The following is a 16,212-nucleotide window of genomic DNA, read 5'->3' as shown; positions in this document are numbered from 1 at the left end:
ACACTCCCCCATACAAGATCTCTCCCTCTTCCTGCCCCACCTACCCCTCCCCCCCAGCAGTGCTCAGCCAGCCCGTAGTGTTTCGGTCTTTTATTCACGTTCAGCGGTTAGAAAAATAAAACAACAAAAACAGCACAACCTCAGGGGTCTGCGAATCTGTTGGGCGAGGGGAGACTGAGGTAGCTGACAGTCAAAGCAGAGACCCAGCCTCCATCAAGGCACCGGTGAAGGGAGGGAGGCCAGTGGGGAGGGCGCTGGCTTCCTCCCCCAGCGTGGTGGGGACGGGACCGCTGCCCTGCGTGAGTGCCCTGAAGCCCCTCTCCCAGGGACAGATGGATGCCCAGCCCAGGATCCTCTAGTCCTTCCACCGGGCTCCACACCCCCACACGCAGCGCAGGCGGGAGGCTGCCCTTCCCTTCCACATCCACTAATCAAGGTGGGTCCCTAGACCCGAGCACCCTCTCCTTCAGGCCCCGGGCATCAGAGATCAGTGCAAGTGACGGGGGTGACGCCATGAATGAGCAGCGTGGGGCCCAGATCACGGGTCAGAGTCTCCAGAAGCGCCAGGTAGCGAGTGTAGCGGGCAGCATCGGCCGGCGGCCGAGGCAGGTACAGAAAAGTGAGGGCCGTGGCAGGCCCACCCTCGCCATCCCCACCCTCAGGCCCCCCGGGCCCTTCTCTTCGGCTGCGCCCCTGCTGGGCCCGAACCAGGGCGTTGGCACTGCTCGCCAGGGCCTCTGCCTCGGCGTCTCCCCGCCTGCCATTCACAAAGTCCCCTTCCTCCTCCTCCTCCTCCTCCTCGGGCTCCCCAGACCCAGCCCCCTCGCCCCACACCACCTCCTGCACTTCGGCCCTGATCCTCAGCTGGCTCAGCAATGCCCGGAGCCGCCCCTCAGCCGCCCCGGGGGCCTCTCGAGGCCCCAGGCACAAGAAGATCCGGAGCCGGGCGCTATGCCAAGCAGGCACCATGCCCAAGATGGTTGCCATCTGCAGCAGGAAAAGGCCACACACGTCCACGTAGCCGGGCCCACCCCGGGGCCGCAGCAGGTTGAGGGGCCACACGTCCACGTGATGTGGCGGAGAGGTGCCCCCCGACCCCCGGCTCAGCCGCTCAGGGGGCAACGCCCCACAGGCCCGAGCGAGGACCACATTCTTGTTCATCTTGAGGGCATCTGCCACTGTGGCCACATAGTCCTGGGGACTCAGAGCCCGGGGGCTCCCAGGAGCCCGGGGTGGAGGAAACAGGGAGCTCAGGGCTGGGGACCCACCCTCCTGGATGCCATCAGCAGCCTCGGAGAAAGCCGGGTCTGTCAGGAAGTGGTCCTGGGGTGCAGAATCATCGTAGAAACCCAGGACCAACGTGTTGGGCTTCATGCCACCTGGGGGCAGAGAGGGGGAGGTGGGAAGGAACCGACAGGAATCAGACTTACAGGCCAAGTTTACCCCACGCTAATATGCACCCACTCGGACACGCTGACAGCGACACACGTCAGCCATCAGGTATGGCCTTCGCACCATGCTTGGGCTCTCCCAGCTCCCAGCAACAACGTTTCGCATGTTTGCATAATGACTTTTAGTTTGCCCAAATGCTTTTGCATGCATTTATTTGTTGCATCTGCATGACTAATCTCCCCCCACTTAAATACAAGGCGAAAGTTCGCCTCAGGAGCAATTCTTCTTAACTAACGAGCACTTCCGGTCCACGGCAGTAGGATGCCTCTGCTCCAAGCTCCTAGCTGCACACCTTTTTCGTGATGGAGATGAGGGTCTGACTCCACTGGCAGACCAGACCCCCTGAGTAGACAACAGTCAAGCTCATGGCCTCAATCCCCAGGGAAAGAGCACTCCAGCCTCTGCTGAGGGAGGATGAGAACGGGCCTGATCTGTTCCTACCACTGCAGGGCCTCCAAAGCCTGGTCCCCGGGGAAGAAACAGCTACCATCTGCACATACTAACCAAGGGCGAGGTCCTATTGAAAACACTTTGTGTTTTAACTCATCTGATTCTTGGAACAACACGATGAGGTAGGGACTCTTTACTCATCCCTTTCACAGATAAGCAACCTGAGGCACAGAGCAGTGAAGTCACTTGCCCCAAGGCTCACGGTCAGAAGATACTGGGGTCCGCAGGTAAACACAAGGCACCCAGCACCAGAGCCTATTCTCTGAGCCTCTGACCCCTGTGTGTGCGCGCGTTGTGTGTAGCAAACACAATGCCCCAGGTCCCTGCTGACAGTTCCTGGTTTTTAAATTTTTGAACAATGTGAAATTGGATAGCCCCCCCGCCAACGCCCACTTTAACAGGGCTGAATTTACAGAAAGACTCTGAGATCGTGTCTAAGGCTTATTTCTCCTGAAACAGACGGGTTGCTCAAAATCCACCAGTAAATCAAGTTCTACACTCCAGGAGGACTTACTATTTAGAGGAAATCCTTTCCCTTCATTTGAATCAGTTTTCCCAGGACAAATGTGGCAGAAAATAGTGGTCTCCCGGCACGGTTTCCCCCACAGAGGGTGGGGCTGAGGAGACACCAGGCTCTCCAACAGCCCAAAACACCTGTGCGGCCGTGAACTCCAGCCGATCTTGCAAATGAAACTAGTCACCCCTTCCTGAGCATCGTCCAGAGTTCTGATTTACACCGAACAGGATATTGTCCAACACTTGAACCTTAGCCAGAGCTAAGTGGAGAAGGGAGTATGCACTCAGGGAGGGGGCTGACACCCGCCTGGGATTGAGAAAGAAGGTGGAAGCTCAGGATGGGTTTGCAGGAAGCTGGGGTGCAAGGCTGGAGGCCGCGGCACTAAGGCAGGGTAACAAAGCAGGGAATCAAACACTCGCTCAGAAAGCATCAGCCCCACACACCCTCTGCATCCTCTGCGGTCTCTGGAGGCCAATGTCACACCACCCCTTCCTTCTCTGCCCCTTCCAAGCCCCAGCTGAGATACCATCGTGTCACCGGCCACATCAGTGCATAGTGGTCTTGAAGTTGGATGGCTGGAAACCATCTGCCCTAGATTTGATGGAGCAGCCCCCCAGCCTCAAATAATTCTCCCATTGTCCCCAGACACACAACATGGTCTTCAGAACCTGTGCCCTAGTTTTGGGGTCAGGAAAAAAAAAACAGCGTCAGTGGCACCCATCTCCAGTCCTTAAACATCTCCTCAGGACTTTCCCACCATCTGTTATCTTTGAACCTGAGCACTGCATCTTATCTGAACTGGACCCTGAGTTCCTTTCGGAGTTTGCAGTTTGTGGTTTACTCGCTGGGGGACAGTAGCAGAGATTGAAAGGGGCCACAGAGGGGGCTGAGGGGACCCAGGGAGGAGTAGCTCACCAAGGCCAGAGATCCGCAGCAGATGCTGAGCTCCCTGGCGCACAGAGGGCGAGAGGGTAAGGTCCACAAAGGCCTTCACTTGGGCTCTGTCCACCAGGCTCAGCCATGCCCCATACTGGGGCTGCACAGGGTCAGAGGGCAGGCAGTCTGCAGAGAAGGGAGGCAGCAGATGTGGGCCAAACCCATGTACTTTTCTCCTAGAATCCAAATCCCCAGTGGGCCAAAGAAAAAGGTCTGGGCAGGGTTCTGGCTGGTTGGAAGTGTCATCGGGGAAGATGCATGAGGCCTCTGGACCCAAAGAACACAAAGAGCATCTGAGGCGAGAGGGAGAAGGAAGCTGGGGAAGGAACAAGGGGGGGTGGGGGGCAGGGGGGACATGGCGGGGGCGACTCACCAAGGTCTCCCAGGGTGACGTGGCCCAGTACATAGAGGCCCCCCTTCTTGAGCTGGTTGGCCAGCCGCAGCAGAGGCAGGGCTCCCCGGGGGTTCCCCACCAGGAGCAGCAGCTGGGGCCGCCAGAACTTCACGTGATCCTTCCGGACATCCAGCCGGAGCAGGTACTTTCGCACCTGGGACCAGGGGTAAGGTGTGGAGAGGAAGGGCTCAAGCGGGCAGCCCCCACTACCACCTCTCAGACAAGAACCCCGACTTCAGCCATGGCACAAGGGGGCCTATTTGGTGGGGGGCGGGGGGTTCCCAGACTGCCTCCCCCCCTCCCCCCCCTCCTCCGAGCCCCCCAACCTGGTGGAAAAGCAAGGCCTGGCTGACGTAGCCCCAGCTGCTGGGGCCTCCTCGAGCCGTGAGCAGGGCAGAAAGCAGGCCCATGAGAAGCAGGGAGCCGCCGGCGGCCCCGGGGCTGATGAGGAACATCATGAGCAGGCAGGAGGCCACCCCCAGCAAGCAGGTATGCCAGGAGAACAGGCTGAAGGTGGGGCTGGGGTGGGGAGAGAAGGAAGGGCACTCAGGGCCAGCCACTCCACTCCGTCTCCAGCCTCAGCGCCCCCAGACTGAGTCCTTCCAACTCCTCCCTCTTTGTCTCTGGGGACACAGGCATCTTCTCTCACCGGAAGTTGGGGGCCGAGGCCCACTCCAGGCTCAGGCAGGACAGGTCCACCGCAGCATAGGCCACCAAGTAGAAGACAGTGACCACAGCGGCCAATGTATTCAGCTTCCCAGCCAAGAGCACCAGCTAGACAAGGACCCAGAGGCTGGGTGTTCATGCATCCCCCGCTAAATGCCAACACATCCTGCCTTTGTGGTTCATTCACCCAGCCCAAGCCCAAGCCCCTCCTGGTCCTGGGAGCAGAACCAGGTGGGGCTTAGGGGAAGGGGAAGGACAGCTTAAAAGGAAGGCTTACCTGCACTAGGCCCCAAGAATAGAGCACAGCTCCCCAGGGGTTCCCTGTTCGGGACACAACCTTGGCCGGCGCCAAGATCATTCCTGTGCAAACAGAAACGCGACAGACACATCAGCCTGGGCCAAGTGGAGACCGAGACAGACATGGGGGAGCAGGGAAGGTGTGTGCTCAGAACCGGGCAAGGAGCAGGGGATGGCGCACCAAAGAGGTCATCCTGAGCCAGAGCGTGGAGGATGCGGGAGGCCCCGATGAGTGAGCTCATGGAGGCTGAGAGCGCCGTGGCGTAGATACCAATCAGCACCAGTGGGGGCCACAGGCTGATGGCACGAAAGAACCCGTAGTCCTCCTGCAGCAGGGTCCTGGGGGGAGGGAGAGGAGGACGCAGATAACACACGTGCATCCTTTCCAGGGCCGCCGTGAGAAAAGTGCTCTGACTCTACGTGAGGGTGAGGAGCTGGGTAGTCCTGGGTATTCTCACTGACCCAGCCCTGATCTCAAAGCCCATTGTAATACATCATGTGTGCCCGGAGGGGTAAGACATGGTATTTGCTGGGCTGCTTTGGGTTTAATCACATGGTAGACATTCCTAACAGTATCTGCACAAGAATCCAAATATTTACAGAAATACAAATTGATTAGAAAGCCATCCCCCACCACCCCCAAACCAAGCGCTACAACAGTCCCAGGAACACAGCAAATACTGGCTACAGGCTGGCAACCGGCATTTAGCCAGCTATCCCCATTGGTGATGGCGGCACTTCCTTCTCTCTCCCAGTGGGATAAACAGTCTTCGTGTTCCCTGCATCCCGACAACAGGGGTACCTGCCCCACCAGCCTGAACGCGCTGGGTGATCAGGTGTGGCAGCCTTGTTCCATGACCCTGCTCCACCCCCTCAAGGGCCAGGCTGCCCGCCGCCCCCCTCCCCCCCGGCACCTGTCACAGGTGAAGCTGGAGAGGAAGAAAAGCAGGGTGTAGATGAAGAAGGTGTAGGTGACCGCGACAATGGTGCCCAGAGGAATGGCCCGGCTGGGGTCCTTCAGCTCCCCTGGAGGGAGAGGAGCAGAAGGGTAGAGGTCAGCCCTCCACCATCCCCTACATCCTGGAGCCCTCAGCACTCCCACAGGGGCACAGGGAACCCGTCCCACACCCCAGGGGGCGGCGGGCAGAGGCTCTCACCTGACATGTTGGCCCCCGCCATGATGCCCGTGCAGCCGTTAAAAAGGACGGCAAAGACGCTGGCAAAGGTCATCATGGCCCCCGTGGTGTAGTCCTTGGCGTAGCCAGCTGAGGGATGGTTCCCAGGGAGGAGAGGGCATCGGTATCCCTCAGAGGGATCCAGGCATCTTGGCCCTGCCACCCTCTCACCACATGCCCCAAACTCCCACGCCTCCCCCACTACCCTCCCCAAGACCCCAGCCCTGACCGGCCACAGGCCCCTGGCTCAGCTGGCCTCATCACCTCCTTCTCCCTACCCCCGCCCCCATTCTCCTCATTCCTCCCTCCAGGCCTTCGTCCTTGCTCCTTCCTGAGACACCTTCACGCTGGCTCCTACCTGAAATCCCCAACCCACCTCAGGCGACCTCCAGCTCCACCTGCTTCCCCCGCCCCCAGCCCACACTCAGGCCTCCCTCCTCCCTGTCTCCCTACACACACCAGGACCGTCCCCAGACAACCCCTCGCCTGACTCTCATCCACTTGAATCATTCTTGGTCTTATTGTGCGATTTAATTGTTTTCTGAATGCCCTTTTTATCTCTCTGACTAAAAAAATTCCTCTAAGGCAGGATCGGTCTCGTGGTCATGCTGACGCCCCACTGGGCCAGACACACTGGCCAGATCCTAAATGACCTGCACTGTTCAGAGATCTGACCTCCTGACCCTAATTCTCTCTGACGTCTGTTCTTATCCAGGGATTCCAAGGGCCCGGCTCCCTCACGGGCTTGCCCCTTGCCCTGAGAACCCTGTCACCCCTGTGCCCAGCTCACCACCCAAGTTGGCCTTCAGGGTGCTGCTGTTGAAGCCAGTGAAGTGGCCGACCTGGGGCGGCAGGGAGGAGCCATTGGGGCCGGGCCGAGGGGCCAAGGTGATGCTCCTGGGCCCCACAGCCACAAAGCTGACCAGCACCGAGGCCAGGGATCCAGAGACCAGCAGGAATGTGAGGAAGGAGGCGCGGGCATAGAGGCCAGCACCCAGTGTGCAGACCCCACCCACAAGGCCCAGCAGCAGGGAGCCGTAGAGCAGGCTCCAGCCATAGCCCTGGGGCAGGACCTGAAGCCCACTGGACCGCGTGGAGTCTACAAAGAGGAAGAAAGAGAGTTAGAAGACCAGACCCCCAGGAGGGATCCCAACCATGAATCAAAGCAGGAACAAACCCCCTCTTTGGCCCCACTGTCCTCAAAGGCTATCTTGCCCACTCCCCTACTCAACTGTCCTCCAGCATCCTACCCCTCCCTGCTGGATAGCACCAATCTTGCTCTGTTGATTTTAGGGGTGCTAGCCTGGGCTTCCCCAACCAGAGGGTAAGCTGCCTGTGGGCCAGGACTATCTTTCAGATGTCCCCATGAGGCGGGAAACACAGGAGGCACTCAAGAAAGCCAAGCTAATGGACCACGCGGCCCTTCTTCTAGAGAGGGCTCTCTCCCTCGTGACCCCAGAATCCCAGACCCCGCAAACCCAGAGAGCCGCCTGGAGCACAGACCGGCCCCGAAGACATCGAGCACGGCCTCCACCAGCCCCAGGAGGGAGACGGCACAGCCACAGACGTTAGCCAGGTAGAACATGAGGCCAATGCTGCCCCCAACCTCAGGCCCCAGCGTCCGGCTGATCATAACTAAAAGTGGAAGGAGGGGGTGAGTGTTAAGGGAAAAGAGAGCGAAATGGAGCAGGAAGAAGGGTCTGGGCACAAAGCACTCTGCAGCCCTGTCTCCCTGCACACACCAGGACCGTCCCCAGTGTCAAGTTGGCCCAGCGCAGCCACTCCCAAGCCACGTGGCTTTACGCAAGTCACTAATACTCTTGAGCTCCAAGTTCCTCATCTGTCAAATGAACGACCGAATTGATAAGACTGTTGGGAGAACCACAGTGACAGCTGGGAAGCACCTGGTGGAAAGGAGACTAGCACTAACATACATGTAAGGCCATGTTGGTCACCTTCCCCATATCGGCCTGCCTGCTGAACATTCATTAGAACTTGCCTCCCTCTTGCCCTGCCCCGGCCCCATCTCCTCCCTACAAGACAGAAAAGCCCAGACCCCAATGCATCAATGTTGGAGGATACAGTAGGCGCCACCCCCCCGTACAGCTCCGTTGGTGGCGATGGCACAGACAGAGAGGACGGTGAGCGCCAGGATGAAGTAGGCGACCAGGAGCATGGCCAAAGCCTGTAGCAGCCCAGCATGGCCCACCACGAACCCTGGGACAGGAGTGGCAAAGCAGGTCAGAGGGTGGCTCATGGATCCCACCACCACACTGGTCATCAGCATCAGTTACCTGCAGGGCAGAGCTAAACACAAGGCCACCGGGAGCCCTCTCCCCGAGCTCTTCATCTACCCACTTCTCCCAGGACCCTTCCCCCACCTCATCCCAGTCCCACCCCTCCCTCACCCCACTGCACCCCTGAGGAAGCCCCACACGCCACTCACCAATCCTCAAAAAGACAACTATACTGAACATGGACAGGACCGTGGGCACCACCACACCCAGGAAAGTGGAGAGCTTCCGGGCAGATGCCCCTCCAGGACCCCCGGCCCCATTGGCAGAGAAGGCAACCCCCTCATCCCCCAGGAGCCGGTAGGCCAGCAGAGGAGAGTTCTCACTGGCCATGGCAGAGAGCAGGCAGAAGCCACCAGTGGGTTATGAGGCCTGCAAAAGACAGTTTGCTTAATGGAAAGCAGCTCCACGGAGCCCCTCAAAAACATCTCTAACCAAACACCTGGAAACTTTCCCAAAAGGGAGAGCTGCAAGAACTCACCAGCAACTCAGAAAGTTCGTGAGGGGCACACTGGTCCTTGCCACTTCCCAGGACAATGGCAGACTCCACACCCTTAGCATTTGGGTACCAAGTCCCCTCCCAGCTCCTGGGGACCACCCCCCCCCCCATATCCCTGAGACTAAAGATGGCAATGGCTCTGAAAAGAGTCAAAGCTACTCTCCCTTTTCAACTAGCAGTGCAAGAGGAAACAAATCCCCTAAAAAGGGAAGTGAGTTCTGGGCAGGAGGCCCTCCTCACCCGCTCCTCCGGTGTCCTGAGCTGTCCCCCTCCTAACTCCCCCAAGCAATCACCTCACCCATGGCAACGAGAAATTTCCAAATCTTCCAAAGCCCCGCCCTCCCTCAATCCTCTCTCTCAACCCATTTCAAACCAGCTCCTCTCCCCCCAGCCTCACCAGATTCCTCCCACCCACACGAGGCGCCCTGCAATCTCGACCAACCCCTCGACTACCAAAACAAAGACTCAGGCCAGCAACATAAGGTGGGTCCTCCTCCCCCCCACCCCGGTTGCTGCCCACTTTCTCCCCGGGAGGGTTGGAGGGGGCCGAGATCCGCTTCTCTCCGGCCAGGCGCATCCCCACAGCCCGGGTGTGGCAGGGCGCTCACTCACCCACCCGGAGGACGCAGCCGCCCGGGGGCGATCCCCGAGAGCCGGAGGGGGTCCGCTACGGGTCGAGGGGGCGCGGGTGCCGGAAAAGCCAGCGGCAGCTACCGGGATGCCAGGCCCGGAGCCCGCCCCCCCCAGCCCACGTGCCCCATTGGTCCCCGGGCCCAGCCCCGCCCCATGGGCGCGCCCATGAAGCCCCGCCCCCTTCGGGCTCTGGGGGCCGGCGAAGCTCAGGCTCCCACTCCACGTGCGCCCGGGATGCTTCCGTAGGTCGCCCCTGAGGCCACGGTGTAGGCCACGGCTCCTAAGGCGCCCATCACCCCGATGCAAACAAGCGCCAGCTGTGCGGGTGGGCCCCAATCCGAGCTCGCGGAGGCGCTCGGAGGAGCCACCACTGAAAGGGGCGTGCGGTGACTGCGGAAGGCTACTGCAGGTGGGCGGGGCCGTGACACCTGGCCCAGGTGCGTCGTCGGGAACGCAGGGCCGCGTCGCTCGGCGCCTTCCGGGGTCCTCTTCCTCCAGCCTCACGAATCCCGGGAATGTCTCTAGGGTACCGGCCTCGGCCCTCACCCCCGCGGAGGTCCACCCCTCACGGCCGGTTCTTCCCACCGGCTGCGCTCTCCGCGTCCGCCATCGGAGGGAGCCATCGGCCGCTGATCCCCGGCGAGCCCCGGCTGCACAGGCCACCGTCAGTCCGCAACGTCCTCCTGCGGCTTTCATGCCTCCCTGCGCGGTGTTGTCCCCTCGAGCAGAGATGACAGGACTTGTGAGCTTCCGGAAGATGGGATTCCCCCCCCTCCTCACTCTTTACAGGTACCATCAACATGAGCACCACCTGGCACGGTTTCCTCATCTGTAAAATGGGGATTAACTAGAACCCTGCATAAGGTTGCTACGAGAGGGTTCCATGAACTAACGGGCGCTTGAAAACACTGCCTAAACGTACAGTAAGTCATTTGCATACACTATATATGCATAAGCACTCTGTGAGGTAGATGCTTCATTAGGAAACTGAAGCTGGGAGGGCTTCCTTAATCAGTTTCTAATCTTGATAAAGTCCTTTGTGGCTACACTGTCACTTGAGCCTCAGTAACCCTGCTGTTACTGCCACTGGTCTCTGGCTGTAGATTATCTGCAACATTGCCCTAAGACAGGAACGGGCTCAAAGCAGCCCAAATGTGGCTTTGCCGGGGAGAGGTCTCATGAACAGCTGAACTGTGGCATATTCAGTGGTCATCTGTGCTGCCCACGATGGAGTTTGGTTCATGGATCTTTCCCACACCATCCTGTCATGGTTTTTGATGATTTCAATATCCATACTGATGAGACTTTCAACACCCTGGTGTGGCGGTTGCTTGAACTCCATAGATCGGCACAGATCTCACCCTCCACAATCCCCAATGGTTATGCCCAGACTTTGTCCTTGCCAGTAAATAACTGCAGCCCCTCCTCCTTTCTGTTCCCCTTTTCTGGTATGCCTGCCAAGGAAAAAATTAATCTGACACTGGTTAAAATGGTAAGGAAGACTTTATTCAGGACTCTTGTAATAGGTGTCCAAACTATCACAATAGGGGAGAGAGATGGGGCTCTTCTCCAAATACAGCAAATGCAGCTGGGGATTTATAGCCAACAGCAGAATGAGGGGGTCAGTGATGAGTGATTACCGAGAGGAAACACCAAGACTAGGGGGATTCTAACTTAGGATTCTTGCTGAAGGCAGGCCAGGGTGATCAGATATCAAGGGTGGGGAAGATGCTCCCTAAACTGGGCTAGGCAGGCCCAGCAAGGATGGGGGCCAAGGCAGAGGCCAAGTCCAAAGAGGGCTCAGAGAAGGCTGACTGAAGTTTGGTCAAGGAAAGGTGCCCTGACCCCAACAACCCTCCACCTCACTGGAGTCCAATCCATTTATCCTGCCCTCGTTCTGCTGTCCCCCACTCACTTCCCATCTTACCCAGCTTAAAGTTCATGGTCAGTGAAAAGCACTCCCTTGTCCCTCTCTCACTTTATTAACCTCCTGGCAAAATCACAGCCCTGCTAGATGCAACTCCCTGTCTACCCCGAGCCTGCCCAAAGCAGCTGAATATGGCTGAAGAAAATACCCAACTATGGGAGCTCCTCTCAAATTCATGACCATGAACCTCAAGTGGGCCCTAATGCTGCCCAGCATTCCGACAAGATTTCTCTAGTCTGTTCACTCTTCTGCACTTCTAGATGACCTAAATCCTCACCCCTCTGTTCAACCCTCTGTGCTTCCTATACTGCTCTCACTCTCAGCTCAGCATCTCCCAATTCAGTGAGAATTGTGCTTCCCAATTCAGTGAGAAAAGAGAAGCCATCAGAAGAGACTAAAAGCTCCTATCTTCCCGCCACACTTTGCTGTGCCTTCCTCTTTTTATTAGAGCTGAACTAACCATGCTCCCAGCTAAGGTCAACCTGCCACTACTTCCCATTTCATCATCTTGTTTTCTTTTTGGTTGGATCACTACCATTAGTATATAAATATGCTTTTTCCCCTTCTTGTCTTAAAAAGGAAAAAAAAAGATCTTTTGAATACACTATACTCCTCCCATTATTGCTTCACTTCTTTGTTTTTGAGAGAGACAGCATGTGCGCGTGCATAAGCAAGGGCCGGGCGGAGAGAGAGAGGGAGGGAGAGAGAAAGAATCTTGCGTGGGCTCCATGTGGAGCTGCCGGGCTCGATCTCACAACCCTGAGATCATAACCTGAGCTGAATTCAAGAGTTGGATGCTTAACCAACTGAGCCACCCAGGTGCCCCTCTTTGTGGTTCTTTATAGCAAAACTTTTTTTTTTTTTAAGATTTCATTTATTTATTTGAGAGAGAGAGTGAGTGAGAGAGAGCACGAGCGGGGGGCGGGGGGAGCAGAGGGAGAACAGACTCCCAGCTGAGCGGGGCTCCATCCCAGGACCCTGAAATCACGACCTGAGCTGAAGTCAGATGCTTAACCAACTGAGCCACCCAGGCGCCCCAGATGATTAGCATTTTTAAACAATATATTTTTTTTAAGATCTTATTTATTTATTTGACAGACAGAGAGAGATAGCGAGAGCAGGGGGAGTGGGAGAGGGAGAAGCAGGCTTCCCACGGAGCAGGGAGCCTGATGCGGGGCTCGCTCCCAGGACCCTGGGATCATGACCTGAGCTGAAGGCAGACACTTAACGACTGAGCCACCCAGGCACCCCTAAACAATAAAGTATTTTTTTAAATTTATTTAAGAGAGAGAGAATAAGAGAGAGCACATGAGACAGGGGAGGGTCAGAGGGCAAAGCAGACTCCCTGCCGAGCAGGGAGCCCGATGCGGGACTCGATCCAGGGACTCCAGGATCATGACCTGAGCCGAAGGCAGTCGCTTAACCAACTGAGCCAGCCAGGCGCCCAATAAAGTTGTTTTTTTTTTTTAAGATTTTATTTATTTGACAGAGAGAGAAGGAACACAAGCAGGGGGCGTGGGAGAGGGAGAAGCAGGCTTCCTGCCGAGCAGGGAGCCCGATGCAGGACTCGATCCCAGGACCCCGGGACCACGACCCGAGCCGAAGGCAGACGCCCAACGACTGAGCCACCCAGGCGCCCATAAAGTATTTTTTGATGAAGGTATGTACATGGCTTTTAGACATAATGGTATCGTATACAATAGACTACAGTGCAGCATACACATGACTTTTATGTGCACTGGGAACCAAAAAATTCATTTGACAGGCTTTATTGCAATATTCACTTTATTGCGGTGATCTGGAACCAAACCTGTAATATCTCTGAGGTATGCCTGCGCTTGATTCCTACCTTCTCCTCCACCACTTTCCTCACTTATCTTCTAGACCACACTCCTGGATTTCCTCCTGCTCATTCTCTTTTGCTTCCTCATCTTAACTCTGAAACACTCCTAGGTGTCAGAGAAACAGCCAAGATGCCACTGTGGACTGGAGGCTCCACGGAAGACTGAGAGCTCAGTCCTCAGACTTCTTTTCACCATTTACACCCACTCCCTCAGTGATCTCTCCCAATCTCATAGTCTTTTTTTTTTTAAGATTTTTTTTTTTTTTTTTGAGACAGAGAGAATGAGAGAGAGCACATGAGAGGGGGAAGGGTCAGAGGCAGAAGCAGGCTCCCTGCCAAGCAGGGAGCCCGATGCGGGACTCGATCCTGGGACTCCAGGATCATGACCTGAGCCGAAGGCAGTCGCTTAACCAACTGAGCCACCCAGGCGCCCCAATCTCATAGTCTTAAACACCATCTCTGTGATGGCGCCCCAAGGGTGTATCTCCAGCCCAGATCTGAGCTCCACACTGTATGTCCAACAACATATTAACACCTCTGCTTGGACTTCAAACAGGCAGCTCAAGCTTGGTATGTCCAAAATCAATCGCCTAAACTTACTCCCACAACCTACTCCTTTTGTGGTCTTCCCACCTTTCCATTTCCTTAGGTAAAAAAACCTTGGAGTTATGCTTGAAATACCCTCTCTCACAGCCCACATCCACCCGTTAGCAATTCCTTTTGCCCCTCCTTTTAAAATATAACCAGTATCCAGGCGCCTGGGTGGCTCAGATGGTTAAGCGTCTGCCTTCAGCTCAGGTCATGATCCCAGTGTCCTGGGATCGAGTCCCGCATCGGGCTCCCTGTTCTTTGGGAGCCTGCTTCTCCCTCTGCCTCTCTCTCTGTCTCTCATGAATAAATAAATAAAATCTTTAAAAAATATATATAACCAGTATCCAACCACATCTTATCACCTTAGTCCAAGCCACCATCAGCTCTTACCTGCAATATGGCAACAACCCCCTAACTGGTTTCCTGCTTCTGCTCTTGCCCCTGCAGTCTCTTCTCAACAGGGCAGTTAGAAGGATGCTATTAAGGGGCGCCTGGCTGGCTCAGTCAGTAAAGCATGTGACTCGATCTCAGGGTTGTAAGTTTGAGCCCCATCTTAGGTGTGACATTACTTAAAAATAAAACCTTGGGGCACCTGGGTGGCTCAGTCGGTTAAGCATCAGACTCTTGATTTCAGCTCAGGTCATGATCTCAGGATTGTGGGATCGAGCCCCACATTGGGACTCCGCAGTGGGTATGGAGCCTGCTTGGGATTCTCTCTGTATCCCTCCCCACCTCTCCCTCTCTAAAAAATAACAAAATAAAATCTTTTTTTTAAATGATGCTATTAAAGCAAGAATCAGTTCATGATGCTTCTCTTTTCAAAACTCTCCAATAGTTTCCCATTTTCCTCAATGTAAAAGCCAAAACGCCTTAATAATTAGGATAACCACACTTACCTCATGATTCCTCAACTACAGTCCCACTACAGTAGACAGCTTACGCCTGTTGCCTGAGTTCGACTGTTAACAAATCCCTTTGCTCAGAAGTGACCCAGAGTGCTCTATATATTACATGGCCACTCTACCCTCCCCCCCCCCCACACACAAGCCCTACCCAATAGGCAACCCACCCTCACCTCTCATTTCCTTGCCCCAGCCTCCAAAAACGCGCTGTGGCCCAGAAGGCATGAGCTCCCTTTGTGTTCTGGACGCAGATACTGACTTCATAGTGAAATCTCCTCCACCAAGCCCATTTAAATTGGACCACAGCCTCCGCCCCATGCCCCTTTCCTATTCTTTTTTCTCTATAGCACTAACACCATCTATGTCATGCACTTGTTTATCTCGTTCCCTGACTGCCTAGTCCCAATAGAAAGTTAAGCTCCACGAAACAGGAACTTCTGCCATAGCGCTGCAGCCTTAGCCCCGCTGCTTCTAACAGACCCGGGCTCGCGCGGGGGGCGCGGGGTGGTTGGGGGTGCTCCTCACGTGACTGCAGCGGCCCCCGACCAGCCTGCTGGGAAGGGAAGATGGCTGCGCCCAGGGTGGCCTCAGACAGCGAGGGCAACCAACGAGAGGGCGCCTGCGCGCTAGAGCGTCCACGCCTCGCCTAGGTCTGCGGTTGCGTCCTGGGAAGGCGCGAATTCTGGGGCTACGTGCTGGTCCTCCTCCCCACCATTTTTTAAGGAGAAAGGAGTTAGCTCCTTCTCTGAGACGCTTGGTGGGACCTGCCTGCTGCTTGCCCGCCGCATGGGATCCCCGGCATCCGAGGCGTGTTGGACGAGATTCTGGGATTCAATATATGGGTTTTTCTCCCCTGGTACTGCCTCCTGGATCAACCTATTAAGTGACATCAGAGTGTCAGCCCAGCCTCCAGTTCTGGGCACCTCCGAACACACCCGAACCGCCCCTTGGGGACAAGGACGTCCAATCCAGCCCGCAGGTGCCCCACTCCGATTTCAGGCCCCAAATGGGAATTCCCGGGCGACCCACCCTCCCCACCCCCGCCGTGAGCTCCCCGGTATTAAGTCTGGTGAATCCGGACCCCCTCCCCCAGGCCCCAGGGGCAGATGAGCCTTGGCCACCGCCCCTGCAATTTCCTGCAGACCCAGCAAACAAAAGGCTCGGGAAGAGAGGCGAGGCTGAGCTGGGCGCCCTTCCTGCAGGAACAGCTGATGGAGCAAAATGGTCCAGGAGGGAGCGGAGGGGAGGGATGAAATTCCAGGATTCCTGGAGGACCAGAGTGGGAGGCCAGACTCCTGGATCCCGCGGAGGGAGGGATTCCAGCGAAGTGGATGTGGAGGACCCAGGCAGGACATCTGAGTTTGCTGGGCTCTGCCAGATCCCGACTGCCCTGGTGGGGTTGATGTCAACTTTTGGGAATGGAGGGGGTGGGGTGGGGGGGGTGACACTGGAGTTCAGGTGAGCTCTCAGGCCCACAGGCTGGAATGGTGGGGGCTGGGAAAAGCCTGAAGCCCTGCGTCATCTCCTCTGGGGCCCAGCCTACCCCCCCCCCGGCCCGACCTGCTACCCTCTGTGCTGGCCCCACCCAGGTCTGGCTTCCTGCTCCTCCGGAGGCACAAAGCTTTTTCTGCTAAAC

The 16,212-nt window shown here is 56.7% G+C and overlaps 1 protein-coding gene across 2 annotated transcripts; it reads right to left on the bottom strand.

Annotated features, from left to right (window-relative positions):
* Positions 1–20: 20 nt before the first annotated feature.
* On the bottom strand, positions 21–9,399 carry SLC12A9 (solute carrier family 12 member 9). 2 transcript variants are annotated; one of them, XM_034988534.1, is made up of 14 exons: positions 9,293–9,399; positions 8,334–8,553; positions 7,970–8,104; positions 7,391–7,522; positions 6,678–6,986; positions 5,870–5,977; positions 5,627–5,738; positions 4,894–5,051; positions 4,693–4,775; positions 4,399–4,523; positions 4,076–4,268; positions 3,729–3,903; positions 3,335–3,481; positions 21–1,379 (listed from the first exon to the last, which is right to left on the bottom strand). In XM_034988534.1, the coding sequence occupies exons 2-14, from the start codon at positions 8,512–8,514 to the stop codon at positions 481–483; spliced, it is 2,757 nt and encodes a 918-aa protein (XP_034844425.1). In that variant the 5' UTR covers positions 8,515–8,553; positions 9,293–9,399; the 3' UTR covers positions 21–480. The 2 variants fall into 2 exon arrangements, with proteins under 2 accessions (XP_034844425.1, XP_034844426.1); XM_034988535.1 differs by having other exon boundaries at positions 481–1,379; positions 9,297–9,399.
* Positions 9,400–16,212: the final 6,813 nt, after the last annotated feature.

Source organism: Mirounga leonina, unplaced genomic scaffold (assembly GCF_011800145.1).
Source record: "Mirounga leonina isolate KUSES-001 unplaced genomic scaffold, KU_Mleo_1.0 Mir_454, whole genome shotgun sequence".
NCBI classification, from domain to species: domain Eukaryota; kingdom Metazoa; phylum Chordata; class Mammalia; order Carnivora; family Phocidae; genus Mirounga; species Mirounga leonina.
This window is presented reverse-complemented; position numbering and strand designations above follow the sequence as displayed.